Here is a 20,793-nt window from a genome sequence, read left to right as displayed (position 1 = left end):
GAGGAAGAAACAAGATTATGATAAGTTAAGATGAGATTGGGAGAAGGTTGAAAACATCAATGAATGTCAGCTACTTTTCCGGGATATTGGACAGCAAAGACCTTGAAAGGGAGCATGTTAAGTTGAAGGGAGAGGAAGAACTGAAGAAATGAAAGGCATGTATACTGATGATCCCACAAAGGTGAGAGGGGATGGGACCAAATGGATAAGTGGAGTGGATGGCTACTCCTTGTGAAAGGAGAAGGAGAATGATGAGGTTGGTCCAGACGGAGATGTAATTACAGGGTTACTAATTCTCCTTTTCTAACATGGTATTATCAAATAGTAGTCACTGCACACAAACTTCTCTACAATGAACAGAAGTATTGTTTACTTCTCTCACAGCTCCCCTTTAAAGCAAAAGAAAAAAAGAGAGAGAGAGAAGAGAAAAAAAGAAATGAGGTTGGAGAAGGAACTGCACATCACCTGGATATGAATTACATGCCTGAGGCTGGGTGTTAACTTTTCTCCAAGGTCTCAAGCAAAACATGAGAATCCCATGTTTACAATGACTGGTATTAGCATCTTGAGAAAGAATTAAGGCATTCATAAAGTTGGTTTTTGTTAAGTGCTGATCTGTCAAATTTTCTTTTCTGGTGATGAGGATGTTTAACATTTATTATCTTATCAGTGTTGAAATATTCAATGAACTATTGTCACCATGCTGTACATTAGATCCCCATGACATTAGTTTTCAACAGGAAGTTTGTACCTTTGGATAACCTTTTTCCATTTCCCGCAATCCTAGTCAAACTTGAGAAAGTTGTAGTCCCATCTTTTACAATACTTTTCCGATGCTAAACTACCTGAAAATATAGGGAAGAAAACCAATTCCATATATTCTACTTATGCCACCCTACACTGCTTTCAATGTATGTGTTTGTGGAAAACCAGCAGATCTTTGTATAACTACCCTGAAGCTATAAATTATGCTTTAGTATGTGTGCATTGTAGCTGTAAACCATTTCCCATATAACTATGAGAGAAGTTTAAGCAAATAATGTCCAAGCATCAAGCTGTAGATTGAAGAGAACGGAAGCTTTCATACACATATTCATTTTTTGATAAGGAGAAATACTTTTGAAATAATTTAAATAGCCAAGGACAAAGGAAATTAAAAAGAGAGGTAACACCTTGTGTAATGCTTAGTATATATCATGCTGCATTAACTATACTTTACACATTTACCTGATGTAATCCTCAGCACACAAACCTATATGCATTTTACTTAATTTAGCTCTTAAAACGGAGCCCTGCAGGTAGGTAAATATTGTTACCTCCGTTCCACAGGTGAGGAAACTGAGACTGGGAGAGATTAAATAATCTACTCCAGGCTCTTCTCGCAGCCTAGGCTGGAACTCTGGCAGTCTGACTCCAAAGCCCCCACTCCTAACCTCTCCACTACTGTGTATTGTATGGTTAACCTGGTTAGTGTCTCAGATGTAGTTACCAACAGATTTTAATTTTTTTGGTCTGCTTTAAGGACCTTTGGGATAGAATTTTAAAGTGGTGTGTTTTTTCTAAATATGTCTAAAGAAAAACTTTTCACAAATACTTTTGAAGTTTTTAATGCATGAAAAGAACATCCCAGAAACAGAACAGGTATTGACGTATTAACGATGAAGCACGATATAAGAGCCCCCTCCCTGCTTAGTAATAGGAATATAGTGTAGATAGATGTGAAAGGAGGTGAACGCTTCAGGACTGAATGCAAACCCTAAAGTTGTATACAACATTCATATATGGCTTATCTCATAGCGATAATAGCTTCATAACAATGCATATGACACATACTTATTGGTAAGACGCTTTTGACTCAAAAGTTAACCATAATGCTGAAGAGGTAGTTTTGCCAATGCAAGGTGAGAGAAAGGCTTTACTTAACCTTGCTTTATTATTGTTTTTTCTCAAAAATCTGCAACCATTTCTTTTTGTCCTAAGTTTCTTCTGGATCAGCCAGGAAGGTAGTGATGATTTTAGAAGTGGCCAATTAAAAACCCTTTGAGAACTAATGCCCCCGAGGGGACAATGATGCCCGTGAAGCTGCTGCTCCGAAAGTCCCTCGGAAGCACCCACAGGGCCTTCTCAGTCTGGGACGTGGCACAGACTCTGGCTGGAAGGAGACCAGCTACTGTCTGACCAGCTGTCCCAGGAGGCCATTCTGCTTTCTCCTCCAATTCTGTGCATAGTCTTGTGATGGCAAGCCCTACGGTGACCCAAGAATACTGGTAGGTACCCTGTCACCCTAAGTCAGGGACTGCTTTCAATGACGCGTGTGTCTATCGAAGTTTGAAATGGAAGTTTGAAGCATTCCCTAGCTGGCCTGTGAAACTGCATGATAAGTACTACGAGTGGCTGCATGTAATTCTTCCTGTGTTTCAGGAAGTCATCACATCTTAGACTCAAAGGGAGCTCTGGCTTCTGACTGTCAGCTGCCGCATGCTGCCTTTCTGTGTGAGGAGATACTCAAATTCTTTGACACCGGTCATTCGACCCTATGTACAAACTAGCTTATCCTATCCTTACAATGAGAAATCGGCCCACGAAGAAAAGAAAGGTTAAGTTCCCAGGGGCAACAACATTTGTCAATTCCCAAAACTAGAACCGTCATTTACCAGACAATGGTTAGGGACCACTAAAAACAAAGTGGCATCTATGAATCAGGTATGACTTGTTACACATAAGAGAGCATAAATATACAGTAAATAAGAGGTTTATGCGAAGCCCCAGCAGAATATGTACATATTAGAGCCACTGTGAAACCGAGGAGGAACTCCCGTAGCACATGCCCAGGTAAGAACAGTTCTGCCCCACGACAGTCTGAAGGGAACAGATGCTGAGGACAACACGTGGTCACACTAAGCAGATATCCACATACATTTATCCTTGACAGTGCACAACGTGAGAAGTAAAGGACATGATGAGAGAGCACTTTGCCTGCTGAGCATCTTCCTGCCCATAAATATGCACAAAGTCTGTCCTCCAACGGTGGTCTGCGGCCTCACACCTCCTCCTCTGTGGGGGTGCTAGGACCGCAGGACGCAGCCAAGTCACAGGCTGTTCCCTCACTCCTGCTTCCCCTGGTGCAGGCCATGAGCTCCCACCTTAGTCTCCAGCTGCAAATCGAAGCATAAATAACACCGAGACCACTTCGTGGCTCCTCCTTTCACAATGTCACTGAGAACAGATACTGGTCAGAGCGGCATAAGCACCGCGCACCAGTGTCCGGGAGTGGAGAGTAGCTCTGTGCACTTTTGCAAAAAAAACAAAAAACAAAAAACCCCCAAAATCCACCAGATGTGTCTTTTATTTTATTGGCTAGCCCTGTCTGTAGCTAGGAAGACACTGTGTTGCTCCTGGGCTCTTTCTATCAGCTTCCTCTTCTTCTTTTTGTTCTTCTTCTCCTTCGCCTTTGGTGCTCTCTTCCCTACAACGAGGCAGAGAGAGAGAGAAAGAAAGAAAGACGTGTCAGAAAAGGCTCTTTCTCTGGGAAAGAAAACATAAAACATTAAGAGTTTTACACAAAGCCCATCTGGAAAACATCACCTATGGAAAAAGCAGCCTCAAAGAGAAAATTGTTCACATTAATTTTGACGGAATAATAATAATTTACTAAATTGGATGTGCTGTCTAACACAGAGACTGATCTTCCTGTTACAGGGAACTGGCATATTTAAAAACCTCCCAGCGGCCTGAGCAGTCTTGCAAATATCATCCTGCCACAAAAATTCCACTTATCCCCTCCTCCTTTTAACAATGCTACCCTTTACTAGACATCTTTACATCTTTCTACTGCTCCACCTGTCAGTGGGTCAAAAGAAAATAAGCATCTATCTACAGTAAATATACCAGAAGTCTCAAACTCCCCTGGCCCTAACCCAGGGAGAAACAAATGTCTTGCTTTTAACATTATTCCCTCCGCGTTCTCCAGAGGCCAATATACGAAATGACATATGTGGAATACTTCTTTATTTTCTATAAAAATTCATGAGGCCATCATTCATTATGTGGCTTATGGTCTCTTACAGAAATCCCATAGACAAGTTGTTCTTATTATTAATTGAGAGCAGGAGAAATGCTTGTTTCTGAAGAACTAGTACGTGGCTTACAACCAGAAAATCACACCATGCTATCTTATTTGTTCTCTTTGCCTTAGTCACTAAGAGGCTCGGGACCACAAGCTTAATAGTTAAGGTTTTCCTCCATCAGGAGTTTTTAGATGGTATGTTTTGCTTCTTACATCTCAGGATTATGCATCCTAGTCTGTATGAGGCCTCAGCATTTCTTTGCAAGTATGTATACATAATATGATGAGAAAAAAAGAATAAGGAACATAGGCAGTTATTTGCTTTAGGTATGTTACTCTCTTTGGGGTCTAAGCATACAGGGATCGTAGGATTTTTAGAGCAGAAACTAGCTTTAAAGGTTACCTGCATTGCACAGAAGGTAAGTCATTATCGCTATACATCTTCGGTACAGGAAGGTTTTTCCTCAAAAGACTAGACTCCCACTGCCAGCCCTCCTACATGCCCTAGTATAAATTTCAGTGTGTAGTTTTGCAAAACTTTTCTCTTCCTGTGAGCCACAGAGTAATTAGTACCACAACGACAACATCCAGTTATAACCCACCTTTCCAACCTTCCCACACCTAAAACACTCAAGACCCCACACCTTTTCAGGACAGTGACATAGGCAGCCCACTTTTAATCCAGAGAATGGAGCAGGGGGGCTCATGTGAGAAATGAGGGGACAGACAAGAGGTCAGAGAGGTAGGCTCATGCCTTGGGAAACCAGGTCCATACTAGGTTGAGAGGCCAGGACAGTTCTACGTAAGAGAGGTGTTGCTCATGTTTGCTCTGTCTGCTCAGAAAGGGTCTATTTTATTTGAGGATGGAAAACAGTCTCACTGGTAAGACTTGAGAACATGGTTGTCACATGGTCGATATTCAGTAAGTGTTTGCTGAGCAAAACTTTTACGACAAGAAAAAAGATAAAAAATAACTTATTTCTAATGGGACAGTGCAGTAAAATAATCGGAATATGATCATGCCCTCATATTAAAGTATGAAGGTCCTTGAAGTTAACTTCTGGTTCTCATTAAATTCTGGCATTAATGTCATAATGGCATTTTGCCATCTTTAAACAGAGCTGATCCTACCCAATGAAAATTTAGTCCAAGCCATCATTAATCAAAAAAAAAAACCCTGTAAACTTACAACTATTTAGTAACACTATATCTAATGATGAGACAACTTAATGAGGGCAGAGAGATGAAATATTTAACATAAAATAGCATATGTAAAAAGAAGCTTCTATTATAAAGTTTTATGAAGGTTTTTCTTAGTTCTGCATTTTATCTAAACAAATGAAAAATCCTTTAAAAATCATTGCTGACTACATTGTAAAAATCCAGTTTATATTTCATTTCTTTAAAGGCTGGAGTTTTCTTTAAAAGCAAATCAAAATTAAATGAGTGGAAAATAATGCCAACATTCCTTGATTTTAAAATGTATTCTGTTAAGATAAAAATATACTGAATATATGTTATTTAAAGAAAGCTTTTCAAAGTCACCATTTCAATTCTTCATATAAATGATTTAGTTGAAAAACCAAATGTGCACTACTTTTACTCACAGGGAATCTAAGCTAACTTACTGGAAACTCATTTTAAGAGAGGGTCAATTTCATGTCATTTACCTATATGTTATTCTGATGTAATTGTCAACATCAAATGGCCTTTGGGTTTGATAGCTGACATAAAGTTATATGATAGGGAAGTTATTCAATATTTGCATAAAACTGTTCGAACAGTGTGACCAAAAATTCAGAAACGATTCTGAAAACTCACTTACATAAGATAATTTTCTAAAATGTATGATTATTCTATTGGCAATAAGTCATATGGTACGAATGCCAATGAGAGATGTTTTGGGAGACCTAATTACAACCCTAAAATTCTTCCTCAGCAGCCTCTTTTGAATGCTGCCTCTGTGCTATGAGTTCATTGGTGGGTTTTGTTCTTGGTCCCCCCACCCCACCATTTCTCATGTAAGACATATTGCAAAACCGAAGACTTAAAGACAGTTAGCCAAGATTTGACCACAGGTGGACCTAAAATTAACTGAAAATATTTTTTGGTCCATAGTAGGTTGTTTGGACTCTAAGCCCAACTCAAACTAATATAAGAATATTAAAACTGACCCTAACATAAGGTCTAAAAAGGGTCTTGCGTATATTTTTTTGGATCTCTGCTAAGATTTAACAAAAGAAATTAGTGAGATTAAGTCTAACAAAAATATCTATTTCTGTTCTTATTTATATATATGAAAATAACATTTAAGCATGCCAATTTATGTTTTCACTTCTTTACATCTGTGGCTATGAGATTACATTCAGAGAATAACATCTACACTTACAGACTGTCTCACATTTTCAGGAACATTCACCCTGTACAGGAAGCATTTACAGGCAAGTTTGACACCAAAGAGAAATTCAACTTCCTTGCTTTTTAGTTTACAAGAGAAGACTTGGAAAATATACTTCCCAAGATCAGCAGAAAAGGTTTGCAGTTTTATTTGGAGACTGTCAGCCTCCAGGTCTGTCCAAAGCTAATGACAAATTAAGCATCCCTTCGTCCTGAGTGCTTTAACAATGCAGCCTGAGGGCATTAATAGCACAAATAGGTAGATACACAATAGCCTTGAGAATGTAAAGTACAGCATAGGAAATGGAACTTATATGTATGTCCCATGGCCATGAACAGTAGTGGCAGGATGGCCTGAGGGAACGAGGGTGCTGCGTCAAGAACAAAGGGAGAAAAACTGGGACAACTGTAATAGCATAATCAATAAAATACACTTTGTCAAAAGAATGCAGTTGCCTTGACAAATCACTAGTGAGTGAATCTCTTCAAGATCAAGCACAATCTGATCCACCTAACAGAAGCAGATCTTTTCAGCGCTTTTTGTGAACACAAGAAAGACAACTAGCCCAGATATTGCTGCTTTTAAAGGAAGCAATGTGATTTCACAGAGAAAGGGCTCCTCTGGGAGGAAGGACAGCTGGTAGGTTGGCACGTCTCAGAACAGAGGTGGCTGGTGCAATGATACTTGCGACGCTCGGTGTCTACATTTGCAGAGAGAAGAGGCTATAGTCATCTTTCACTAGAAAGTTATGAGACACCGTTTGAAAAGACTGTGTTCCTGGCATGAAAGGAAGATGTGTAAAACACCAGTGGCAAGACAAGATTATCATGAAAACGAACAAAGTTAGAAAGGTACTATCAAAGCCACACACTCTAACCAGCGTAATTACATTGACTTGCACACATGTGGAAATGGTCCAACAGGATAACCTATCAACTCTTCTACAGAGAAAGGTGAACAGTGCCTTATGGAAATACTCCTAATGCCCAGCTGTAGATTACTGCTATTAGAATCAGAAACAGGATGGATTATTTTGAACCAAGATATCGGGCAGCCTCACAAATTACATGAAGCTGTGAAAATACTGACTCCCCTGCTAGTCAGACATGAGCTTCATTCTTTCATAAGCTCCCACATGCAAGGACTGTCTTCAACTGTTTTCCTTTTTTCTTTCTCTAGGTGTAGATAAAAGTCTTTTCATCATCGAGACAATGGATCTTGTACACCCATCCATCAGTGAGGCACAAAGGTTGTGAACAGTTTCCATAATAATTACTAAGAGTTTTCAGGTAAACTTTCTAATGGTAAATACAATGAAACAAAACTGAAGAAAAAATTCAGTAGCTGTGACTAGCAAAAAAAAAGACAAAAGCTTCTCTCTCCATATATACACACATGGGGTGGAGGAGGGGCAGAGTCGGGCAGAGTTATGACCAATGCAATAAACTATAATTAGCATTGTGATAGCCAGAACCATGATGACAGAGGTAATCACCTGAAACCAGGACCAATTTCTATAAAAGTTTCATAAGTTTGTGATGCTATCTTGAAACCTAAGCTTCACTGTATTTATGAAATTCACCACGGAGACTCAGGGATCACCTCAAAGAGATTCAGTCAACCTTCAGAGCAGCTAAAACAGAGGGATGGGAGGCTTTATAGAACCACCAACTGGTGAATCTTGTCACACGTCAGAGGGACACAGTGTAGGCAGAACATAAAAACCTGCTTCCATACCTCAAGTCACAGGGACTGAGTTGGAGACAACGAATAGCCACTGGGCTATTACTTCCTCACGTGTGGGCAACTTTAGTTTGCCCAAGAATGAGTAGCAACAGAGATTTATTTATTTAAGAGTGATTGATGATTCTCTGGAAAAAACGCCAGCTGGTTCCTAAAATATTTTAAAAGCTCATGTAAAAATAGACAAAAGGCCTAACTATAATTCAGAAGAGAAATAAAAATAGCTAATAAATAATTTAAATAATCAAACCTCACAATTAAAACTACCAAATAAAACAAGTTGCCACTGCCAAGATTCTTAAGAGTGAAAATATCTCAAGCTAGTGCGCACACAGAGAGACAGGCATCAGGATGTGGTTGGAGAATATAAAATTGCCATGTACAACCTTTCCGAAAAGCCATTTGGCAAGTGTAAAAGAGCATTAAAAATGGTCATAACTTTTACTTAGATCTAGGAATCTAGGAAAATAACTAAACTTGGACAGAGATTTATGCATAAAGATATTTACCATAACTCTGAAAAACCTGTAAATTACCTAGATGTCCTTCCACATTTTTTTCATGCCTTCTTCTTTTTATGATTAGTGAGGCAATAAAGTGTATTTTCAACTGTGAAAAAGCATTTTTTTAATTTTAAGGCCACAGCCATTAAATTTATTTCCAAGATTAATTGCATGTCCTTAAAACTAATCAGAAATAGGTATAAGGAAAAGCCTGAAGTCCAACAGTATTCCTATTAGGGTAGGAAGCAGATGTGTTACTGGAGTGGCCAGATTCAATAAATGAACCTAAGATATAAAACCTTAAGAACCACTGACCTAAACACTTAGACATCACAAGAACAAAAGCATACTCAGAAACAGAGACCAAAGGGATGGTTGCCAGACAGGGAGGGAGGATGCGTAGAAAAGGCAAAGGGAAATACAGTCAATACTGTGATAAGTTTGCAGTGACTGATGATTATTAAAATTGGTGTGGTGATTGATCACATTGTAAGGTATAACAATGTCAAATCATTATATTATGCACCCGAAACTACATAACTAATATAATGTTGTATACCAACTGTACTTAAGTTTTAAAAGAGAATAGATGGTAGATCATGAGGCTTCTTTTACCTAGAGAGAAGTCCAAGAAAGCGGGTATGATGAGCATGACCGGCATCTACTGCGGAACACTGTACATGGTCCAAGACTAAAGTGTCCCTACCATCCACAACAGCTCAGTGTGACGCATCTCGATGGTTACTTATTACATGAGCTGAGAGTCAGACGGGAGCGTCAGCTAGAACTCTAAGCAAAGGAATCCATTTTTGGCTGCTTATAGTACAAAGTTCCTTCATCGTCATTTTTAGTTAATACTTATCTGTTTGATGGTTTTTTTTAAAGAAATAACACCCCTTTGACTAAAAACATGTCAAACAGATGTCTTTGGAAAGAACTAGCAAATCCTTCAATTGTTGCTTGATGATTGTGATCAAATTTTCAGGAAAAAAATAATCTAGATACAAAGCAATATGTTTTAAAGGGCTCAAAAATAGCAAGTGGCCTACAAAGTAGACTTTAGTAGGCATCTTAAATCTTAAGTCAGAACTTGAAAACCTTTTCCAGGTACTGACTTCACCATGTCATCTTTAGAGAAGTACATGTGCTTAAAAAATCTACACATAACCCAGAGACAACTCACTGGCACTTGCTCATTTTGCAAGGCTACTGGGGGAAGGACAGTCATCTCAAAAGTCAAAAATAACTGACAAAATGCACTTCTCTAAACACACAAATAATGAAAATCATGCAAAATCCAAAAAAAATTTTACTACTATACAGATTTATCCTAACTTGTAAAAATGTATTCAATAAGCCAATTCTGACTGTGTCTTACTGTTCTATCTGTGACAGTTTGCCATCTTTATTGTCAAAAGGATAGTATGAAATTGCTTTCTTTGTCTTTAAGACCACTCAAATGTTTTTATATAACATGTTTTATTAGGCGTGAGGTCTGTTACCTATTTTGTTGAAAGGGAAGTCCGTTTGGTTTTAACATCTTGTTTCATGTTCAAAACGATGAAGTTGGAAGAAAAGCTAATTCTGAAGATCACCTGAGCCTTTATAAGTTAATTATAGCACCACTAAGATTTTCCCCATGTAGTATTTCAAAATTTCCTGATTTTATAGCCCTGAAGGAACTCATTGTTCTTCATGCATGTAACAAGACTTCTAACGGGGCAATAAGATATTCCCAAGCCCCTCCCAGCTCACTGGAAGTGGTAAGGACCACAAGAAAGTAATCTCACTGAGATTTACGTTTGTTCCAAAGAGTGTCGGTCACTTCAGAGATTTGTTTAATGGGAGCTCTTACATATCTGGTACCTTAAAGAGAAACAAATTCAGTTCGAAGACAGAATTCTATGGAGTTTAAAATGGGTGCAAATAAATAAACTACAAGACTTTGTGTCAAAAATATCCTAAGTTCGTTTCATAAATACCTGAGGTTCATTGTAAAGGACAAAGAGTTGCAGAGTAGCGAAAACTAAAATAACACCCTCCACAAATTAACTTGTGTGAGAGAATAAATACATAACTTTGCCACAAGGGGGCAATAATTCACTTTTGCTGTAAGAGTACCCCCAGTTTAAAAAAAAAATGTACTTGGTAACTTTGGGGCTCTAACTTCTTACATACTTTCTCTGAACCCCAGTGGGAGGCCATAATTTTTTCTTTCTAGCCAAAGTTAAGTTCTGTAGTAAACTAAAGAATAGTAGTAGCAAGACCTTAGTGCAGCACAAGGAAAAATACAACTGCACACTGCAGTTAAAGAAAGATGTTTGAGAGTGAAGGCAGGGAATAAAGATAGGAGATAAAGAACATGAATCTGCTATTCAAAGAGTGAGTTAGGGAAAAACGCATTATTATCGACCCAGCTTGCATTCTCTCATGGAGAGGTTAACATCAACTACCCTCAAAGAACAAGTCCTTTCCTTCGATCTCTTATTTATAAGAATAGATGTAAAATCAAAAATGATATTCACTATTACCTGGTCCAGGACATGCACATAGATTTGATATCAATTATGAAAGCTGATTACCAGGTAGGAGATGATTCCTGACGAAGGATTCTGATCCAACTGGCCTCCCAGCACCAAAGTTGGTTGGCCATACTGGGGTGGGGGTGATGAGACAGTGAGTATTCCAGACATTTCCTGCCCCTGCACTGGTCCGACTCTGCCAAATGGTTCAGATGGGAAGCCCAATGAGGCACAGAAAAACTAGAGTGACCCGCCCAGGTTCCTACAGCTAATTAGCAGCAGCCTTGGGCTTGGAACTAGGTTTCTACATCTTTCTTCCTTAGATGCTTTCATAGTTTAAAAAGTCACTGGGAAAGGACACAGTGATAGAGTTGTTTTCCAAGAAAGGCAGAAAAACATTAGAAGACATAATATTACCCTGACCAAATTCTAGGAGAAAAGTCATTAGCCTCATCATAACTGGAAAAAGCCTTCAGATACTGTTAAGCAGTGCATAACAACTTCTCTGTAACTGAGACATTCTGTAAGCTTACACTGCATTGATTCGTTGCTTATTGTTTTTCTTACCTTTTAGCAAGATGCAACCTATAGAGTTTCCTACGTCAGGTAAGTGAGATGGTGGACATTCCTACCACGGACTCTGTGCACTCAGTGTAAATGCTTTATACACGTTCCCATGTGATTGAATATCATGAACAGACTGAAGTACTCCAACCCTCTGCCAGAGCGTCGTGCAGCTATGCATCCTAAAATTACTCAAGGTAAATAAAATTTGCAGAAAACCATCAGGCTCATTTGGCACTCCTAAATTAAGTCAGAAAAACATCAGGTTTTGCAGGGAAAATGATACAACTGTTTTCATTTGATTAGGAGTGATGGGATAACCAGAGAAGAATTTCAAGTTCCTCCAGAGGTGACTTCATACTACAACAGAAGATACCTTTTAAGGTAATTCCATTAGAATAAGAGGATTCAATACCTTCTCCTTGGACTTCAATCAATAGCCATTAACTAAATGAAAAAAAAGTCCAAGAAATGATATTTAGGACTATGATTATATGGCAAGCATTTATTTAATTTGGATTCAACACAATTTCTATGGAACTTGAAGACACACTTACAAGTGAAAAGAAAAACAGAACTGGTTTCTCCAAGAGAGTTGTGTTAGGGCATGGGTTCTCAGTCCCAGCCTACAGCTCACCTACATGGTAGAATAACATAAAGGACTACAGGTCCCGTGAAGGACCATAATGCATTCCCTCTTCAATGCCCCTGGAGCACTTGAACCTTCCTCAGTAAAAGAAATTCCTACCTTCTGTTTTAATTGTTATATTTTCTGATATATCATGCAATATATTTCTGAATAATTACAAATAGCTGTAAATAAGGCCACTGCCATGGAGTCCTAGTTAGAGTCTTTCTAAAAATCAAGCTACAGATACTCACTCAAACTTATCTCAGGTAATAAGGGGAGTCAGAACAGAGATATATGGGCTAGATGTCGACACTGGATGTAGTCAGGAGCCAAAGCATGTGGTCTTTGTCATTCATGATAAAGTGAACTTTCTTGTTCTTCCTGGGGGCCACATGGCTTCTGTGCTCAACCTCAGGTTACTCATGGTCTGTGAAGGTGACCCTGGCCCTGAGTAAACTCCATGACCTTTCAGCTTACCTCCCTCTTATAATAGCCTCATTCTCTTTTGCCTTGATTGCATATTCCCAAGAGAGGAAACCCACGTGCCTTGTTCCACCTATAAGTTAACCCATAGAGTCTTGGATGGCCTGGCCCGCCCATGGATGGGTCACTCCCAGGTCTGTCCTGGAGGGGTGAGGCAGTCACGTGGCACTGGACTGGGCAGGCATCTAGGACACATGATTAAGAACATGGGCTTGGGGATCTTACAGCCCTAGATTCAAAGCAGACCTCTGCCTCTTAGAAGCGAGTGATCTTGGACCAGTTACTTACTTTTTCTGAGGCTTAGATTTCTTATTTCTAAACTGACAGTATCTATGGTACCCACTTTCGCATTGCTGTGATGGGTACAAACAAAGTGTATAAAGTTCCAGATACTATACCCGGCACATAAATGTGAAATACATTATAGCACCATCCAAGGTGCCCCATGTGTATTATTTCTAATCCTTACAACTGTCCACAAGGTAAGCATTATTTCCATTTTGCCGATGAGGAAATAAGTTTAGAGAAGTTAAGTAAATAGCTCAAAATCACATAGCTCGGCACTGAGTCAAACCAACATCTGGCAGATTCTAAAACCTGTACTTTTTGGATCCCTTGTGCCCAGCAAAACCTCTTTGATCTCATGATCATGTAAATGGCTGCTGAACAAACAACAATACCAGGCTGAAGACCGGCACCAACCTCCCCACCCAGTGCTCCGGGAGAGCAGGGCTCCCTTGGGCCGAATTAGCTCCCCAAATGGCCAGGCCTACAACCTATATTTTTTACATTAATTATTCACTTGGGGTTGAGGCATTCAAAATCTCAGTTTTCTGAGGTCAAGCAATACATTTAGCACTTTCAACTCAGTGTAAACAGGGTGCTCTGGGTAAAAACCAAGGGAAGAAAACACAGGATGCTTCTTTTTCAGTTGAGACTTGGGAGAAGTTTAGACCTGTGGTTCCAAAAGCCAGTTCCTGGGCCAGAAATAGTAGAATCCTCCAGGGAGTTTTTTCAAAACATAGGTTCCTTCGCTATACACACTCCTGAAGGGAACCTTCGGGAGGGAAGATCCAGATATGTAGTTATTTATTTATTTAGCTTCCGAGGTGCCTCGGTGCAAAGTTAACATGGAAGTCTAGAGCAAAAAGGTTCTCTGTAAAGGATGTGGGCAAGAGAGCAAAAGGACTTTAGAACAGGAGAAAGAAGGAAGCGTTGGGTGAGCATGGTTCAGAATGAATTCACACCTCCTTCCCAAATGGGCTGAGAGATAGCTTCCAAAGTGGGAAAGGAAGCAACCCTCCGGTGCCTGGACTCCCCCAGGTTCTGTTCGTGGTGGTGCCCCAAGGAAGCAGCAGGGATCAGTTGCCCTGGGGACCAGAGGAATGTGCACACCCAGGAAAAGGGCCGCTGATCTTTATGCTCAAACTAAGGGGTTGTAGATCGTTCATTTTATAGCAGATTCATTTTTCCTGTGGTTAGATTCAAGAAACTAGCTTTATTCTATACAGGGGTATCCAACCTGCAGCCCATGGGATGCATGGTGGTCCAGAATGGCCATGGATGCAGCCCAACACAAAATCATAAATTTACTTAAAACACGAGATTGTGTGTGTGCAATTATGTGTCACAATGTATTTAATGCGAGGTCCAAAACAACTCTCCTACCAGTGTGGCCCAGAGCTGCCATAAGGCTGGACACCCCTGCTACAGAATCTCTCGATTTATTCCATTAATGGGTTCTGTTTTGACAATGTAGTTGGTTTGCAGAGATTCTGTACAGTTGGACACAAAAAATGCAGTTGAAAAATTAAAACTATTATCAAGCTTGATAGCCTAGTTATCCTAGGCTAACTAGATCTCTATGATAACTATAGACTAGTCATCATAACTAGGATATAGAGTTGGCACTTCCAAAATTGGAAAGGCAAGAAAGTACCCCTCAGACCAGATGACAAAATACCAGAGGCATTAAGACAGTATTAGTTATATCACAGACAGAGGAAGCATATTACAGGTCTTTTCTTCTTTCACAAAGGTACTATGACTTTCTCTAAATTACCAAATCAGCACCATCACCAACACGTGACAGCTGAGTGCCAGGCAGTTTTACATATGTTAACTAACTTCACACGAAAAATATCCTTGTGAAACAGATATCCTCTGCAGCCCCACTTCACAGAGAAGGAAACTAAAGATCAGAGAAGTGGAGCACCCTGAGGTGAGTTGAGATTGGAACTCAGCAGTCCGGTCCCACAGCTTGTGCTCCTATCACTGTGCTACACTTTCTCCCCTCACCTCTGCAGTGCAATCAATGTGACCTCCCGAGAGGAAGGAGATCAGTGTTACACCCGTCCCGCTGACCACAGACTGCCTCACACCCTCTGGACAGATGGTTCTATTAAGTGGCTGGACCACAAGATGGAGGTTCAGGTGATCCTGGTTAGATATTAACACAACACCAAGATAATCAAGGGCGTATTTTCTTTGTTGTTTTTGCAGGGCAAGGAAAATAAACAAGTATTTGTCAAAGCAAACAGTCTGTATCCACAAGTAAAGATCAGACAAAAGTTCTGGTCCCTATAGAATCTTTTCTCAACTACCCAAATAACAGCAATGGATTTCAATTAGAAGGAAAATATCTGACAAGGAACTCTAAATTACAAGTTCAACATACCCAATGATCCTCAGGGCTCAGTTTCAAAAAGCCTAAACCATGCTGGGTTATCTTGAATCCTAATATGTTTGCCTGTGATCACCAGATATTAAAAGAACAGAAGATGGCTAATTTTTTCTTTTACAAAAAATCCTAATGTTTCACAAAATGGGTTAATTTTCCTTCAACCTAAATGGCATTTCACTCTCCAGAAAAAGTGTATAGACTTTCAAACATATAAACTAAAATCAAAAGTGAGCTACACAATACGTATCTGTACTATTCCCCAAGCATTGCTTATTGCCATGTGTGTATCACTGTGTTCTGATTAGTTTAGTTTAATGTAGCTGTTAAAGGAAAAGATGAGAAGCCAAGAGCTTACAAATAGCATGAAAAAATTAGGACACAATGAAAATGGTTTCAAACGAACCACTGCTGAATCAGATATCCAAGAGAACGGTCTCTCTCACTCCGAACTATTACAATTTCAGTAAAGATATCACCTGGAGTTCAGTGAGCTGTAAGTTTAAATGTTATAAAGGACAAGTTTCTCACAATCTTAGGAGGGCAGGCTCCGTGATCTGTGCTGAAATGAACTCAATGGATCAGTGCAATTGAGTTATAAGTTAAAAATGCCTGTGAAGAGCCATATGATTTCACTCACATGGGGGATATCAAACTGAAAGCACCAAGTGAACCACCAAGAAAAACAAACAAAACCTCAGACACTGACAACAGTACGGTAGTTACCAGAGGGAAGAGGGGTAGGGCGTCGTAAGAGGTAAAGGGGGTCAGATGCACGGTGACGGAGGAAGACTTGACTTTGGGCGGTGGGCATGCAATGCAATATACAGAAGATGTATCATAGAATTGTACACTCAAAACCTACATCATCTTATTAACCAACGTCACCCCAATCAATTTAATTTTAAAATGCCTCTTGACAGTGAAAGGGAAGTCAGTGGCACTGCAACCGTGCTTGACCACTGCGTCCTACTAGGCTTTCAGCAATTTAAGTGGCATGGCCAAGTGAGGGCAACAAAAATGAAAATGTCACCCCATTGAAAGAAAGCAAAAACTTCGAGGAAAGGCTGCAGAGAAGGCTTTTCCAAGCAACAAAAAAAAAGATGTCAACACTCACAGGATATGTAAAAAGTTCTATTTTAAAAATAGAACTGTTTTCTACCTTTCACTGTGTTGCTAATTAAAGGTAGGAAAAAAGTACAGCCACAAAGCTGTAACAGCCAGAGTAACTCCTGGACCGACCAGGGGAGTTAGAGACTGAGTCACTGAGAACAGATGTGGTGAACCTTTCCTGCTTTACCATCGTCGAAAGTTAGGTAACCGTTTTTTCTGAGGGTAGTGTGAATAGAACGCAGAAGACAAGGAATGAATTGAGAAACTTACGGAAATCTCTTCTAATCAGTTTGATTATAACAGAAAAATGTGCAGGCAATAAATGTTAAAGAGTAATACTTATATGTTGACACTATTTTACAGTAGAAGTGATACATGCATTTTTCATCTGCCTGAAATTAATGTGTTTTCCAAGTCTTCCTACCAAAAAAAAAAAAAGGAAAATTCCACCAAACTAATGCCCAGGGATCACCTCTAATATGAACCAAGTCTTTCTTTAAAAGACAACTGTGGTTATATTTTAATGACTGCTCAATCTTGAATTCTGGGTCCCTGACAGTGTCAGTAGCAATGAAGCAGGCCACCCTAAAAATGAGTGTGCAATTTCTCTGAAGTGTATGTGTGTGTGTGTGCGCGTGTGTGTATTCATAAGAGCATGTGTATCTGAAATATATCCCTCCACGGACTACCTATCTCTGGGCACCCTGGCTGAGATGACAGTTCACCTCCACATAAGCATTATGAGTTTATCTTGTAGCATAAAATGATATTTTTTAGGATTATGACCAACAAATTACAGGTTTCTTTTAAAATAAGATGAAAAATTCTGGACCATTAAAACTGTAAATTCACAAGAGTTACAAAATTCCTATGGTAAAAATTTATGGCTTGGAGTCATTACTGATCGATGCTAGTTTTCTGGCTCTGATGAACAACATTTTGCACTGAACACAGTTTCTTTAAGAGTCTAGTTTTTACACCATAATAAACAGGAAAATAATTCCTATTAATAAGGGAGAGCATGATTTAGTATCTCACTCCCCGTTATTGCATTTTTAAATAAAATACGGAAACAACCAAAAATCTTGTTGAGGGGAAGTTGTGTGGTGAGTCAGGAGGAAAGGGAAGGAGGGAGAGAGAAATGGTGAATTACTATGGCCACTACTCAACTCAAATGCAAATCAGCCTACATCTGCTCATTTGGAAATTGATCACAGAGGTCACCCAAATGACAGGTAAACATTTTATTCATGAGAGAGTATGGTTTTCAAAGCCTTACTCTAACACTACCTGCTAGACTGCACCCGCTGGGATAAATATCTCCTTGTCATAGATCCCATCCTATGGGTTTGTGTCGCAGAAACACTAGACAAGATCACAAAATTCCCAAAACACAGTCCTCTGGGGAGTCTGCAATGGAGATGTTGCAAAACCAAAATAGAAACATTTAGATCGTAAGGCACTTTGTCATAAACACTAAAGTTGAGGTAAGAAGACAGAATGACAACTTCAGTTAATAAAATAACACTGCATTCAATACTAGAAATCCACTGAGAGCAGATCTCAGGTGTTCCCTTCATACACACACACACACACACGTAACTATGTGAGAAGACTTGTTAATTAGCTTGACTGTAGTCATCATTTCATTATGGATAGCAAATCAGCATGTTGGACACCTTAAATACATACAATTTTATTTAAAAACAAATTGTAATATATCATTCGGTTGGGTCAGTCGGACATCACCAGTGACTTGAAAGACAGAAGCTCTGCAATGCTGAGAGGAGAAAGCTGAGTGGCGGCGAAGATGAGAAGGGGAGGCTCCAGGAGAGACAGCTGTCCCCAGAGAGATGAGGGGCTGAGCAGGGTTATCTGGGTTGGGGAAATCTGAGGTTATTAGAGGCTGAAGAGGAGACCCCAGCGGAAGGGGGGAGATGACTTCTGCTATGGCTAAACCACGTCTGGCCACGTTCACTTTACCAAGTAGATGAACAACAAGACAGACAACAAAAAACATAAAGAGATTATCTTAAGGCAGGAATACAAGTGGGCGAAGGGAGGTTTATAGTTGTTCATATTGAAAATACAATAATTAATAAATAATAACACAAGAATAAACCCCGTGTTTCAGGTACGCACAACTGTAAACCTACTTTTGCTGCCCTCTGTGCATTAGCTACTTGTCTGGTATTATTAAATTTGAGAAATATAAACTCTCTCATTCCCATTTGACTCATTCCGTTTCTGAAGCACATGAACATTCAGAAGCAACAGACACATTCGGTTACCTTCCCTGATTCCTTGTGCCTTCCTTACACTATCTTTCCTGGATCTTTATGATCCAGGAAAGCCAAAACATTAATAGTCTTTCCAGCAGGAAAAATTAAATGTATTCTCTGGGCCAAATTTTGACAATAAAAGATAACGTTAAAATAAAAGGTACTTGAGTGTAAATTTTTTTTCCAGCTTCATTCTACCCAACTTCTCAAACTGTGCATTTTACAAATTGAGTGCCCCAATTGACTGAAATAGTCTGCCTTTCCCTCTGAGTAACGAACACTGCCTAGTGCCAGTAAGATTTTATTTTAGGGGGAAAAATGAGATCAGTCCCCATTAACGGTTATCTGAATGCATATTGTTATGCTACTCCATGGAAATTTTACACACTATCGACTGTTCTACCTCTGTTCATGTGTATATTCAAAATTAAGTACAATAAGTTAAAATATTAGGTAGATGAAAAATAATGAAGTATTTCCATGTATGTCTGGTTTAAATGTAAAGTGGTACAACCTTTCTGAAAGGTTTTTTCCCCTATACTTTTTTCTAGGGATTTTATAGTTGCTAACCTTACATTTCATTCTTTAATCAATTTTGAGTTCGCTTTTGGATAGGAGCCCAAATATGTTCTTCTGCATGTAGATATTATGTTTTGCTAACACCATTTATTGAAGAGACTATCCTTTTTCTGTTGAGTATTCTTGTTTCCCTTGTCAAATATCAGCTGACCATATAGGTGCAAGTTTATTTCTGGGATGTCAATTCTGTTTAATTGGTCCATGGATCTGTTTTTACACGAGCACCATAGTATTTTGATGACTGTAGCTTTATAATATACTTTGAAATCAGGAAGCATCATGCCTCCAGCTTTGTTCTTTCTTGAGATTGCTTTGGCTGTTTGACGTCCTTTATGGCTCCACAAAATTTTAGGATTGCACTGACTCTGTAGACGGCTTTGGTAAGAATGGACATTTTAGCATTATTAACTCTCCGATCCCTGAACAGGAGTATCTATTTCTTTGTGTCTTCTTCAGTTTCTTTCCTCAATATCTTATTGTTTTTGTGTATAAATCATTCACTTCGTTGGTTATATTTTTTCTAAGTATTTCATTGTTTTGGTGCTACTGTAAGTGGGATTGTTTTATTTCTTTTTCCGATAGGCGTGTGATGTGCGCACACTGAGCTGCAGCGAGCCGGCTGCAGGAGCCTGGGTGGTGGGCCAGTAGCAGACACACTTGTCGTGGTGGGAACCGTGGGACGCAGCCAGGGCTAGAGCCAACTACAGGTGCACTGGCAGCTGTGGGGGCACTAGCTGTTAGTGTGTGCTGTGCTGGCTGTTGGTTTTCTGGTCACTGGTGTACAGCAGTGAGGGTCAGTGTCAGGAGTCAGGCTGGGGCATGCGGACATACAGCTGGAGGGATTGGCTGCAGGTGAGCTGGGTGATGTAGGCCAGGGGCAGGAGGCAGGGCCAGATCCAGGACCACGAGCAGCTTTGGGGATCCTGGCTGTCGGCCTGCCCTCCTGTGGCTGCATGGTCTCTCTACAGGCCGACACTTGGCAGTGGAGGCCAGTGACAGTGGTTGGCCCAGAGGCATGCAGGTGTGCAGCTGGAGCAGCCAGCTCAGACGCGTACGCAGCAGCAAAGGGCAGCTGGGGATGGGAGGTCTAGACTGACGTCTTGAAAGCTCATGCAGACCTGGAGGTCCGGGCTGGCTGCCAGTGTGGGTCTGGGCCTCTGCAGGGAAAGGAGGGATGGGCTGGAATGCAAAGGGAGAGGGACTCAGGCAGCTGGCATCAGCAGACCCAA

The 20,793-nt window shown here is 39.9% G+C and overlaps 1 protein-coding gene across 2 annotated transcripts in view; it reads right to left on the bottom strand.

Annotated features, from left to right (window-relative positions):
- Nucleotides 1-2,746: 2,746 nt before the first annotated feature.
- RSPO2 (R-spondin 2) overlaps nucleotides 2,747-20,793 on the bottom strand; it is a 135,483-nt gene continuing 117,436 nt past the window's right edge. For both annotated transcript variants that reach the window (XM_037166981.2, XM_053661072.1), the window contains exon 6: nucleotides 2,747-3,466. In XM_037166981.2, coding sequence (XP_037022876.2) covers nucleotides 3,351-3,466 — 116 coding nt within the window. In that variant the 3' untranslated portion in view covers nucleotides 2,747-3,350. The remainder of the gene's footprint in view (nucleotides 3,467-20,793) is intronic.

Source organism: Artibeus jamaicensis, unplaced genomic scaffold, assembly GCF_021234435.1.
Source record: "Artibeus jamaicensis isolate MK-2021 breed Jamaican fruit bat unplaced genomic scaffold, CSHL_Jam_final scaffold_916, whole genome shotgun sequence".
Lineage (NCBI taxonomy): Eukaryota > Metazoa > Chordata > Mammalia > Chiroptera > Phyllostomidae > Artibeus > Artibeus jamaicensis.
The sequence above is the reverse complement of the archived record's forward strand: the minus strand, read 5'-3'. Positions and strand labels throughout refer to the sequence as shown.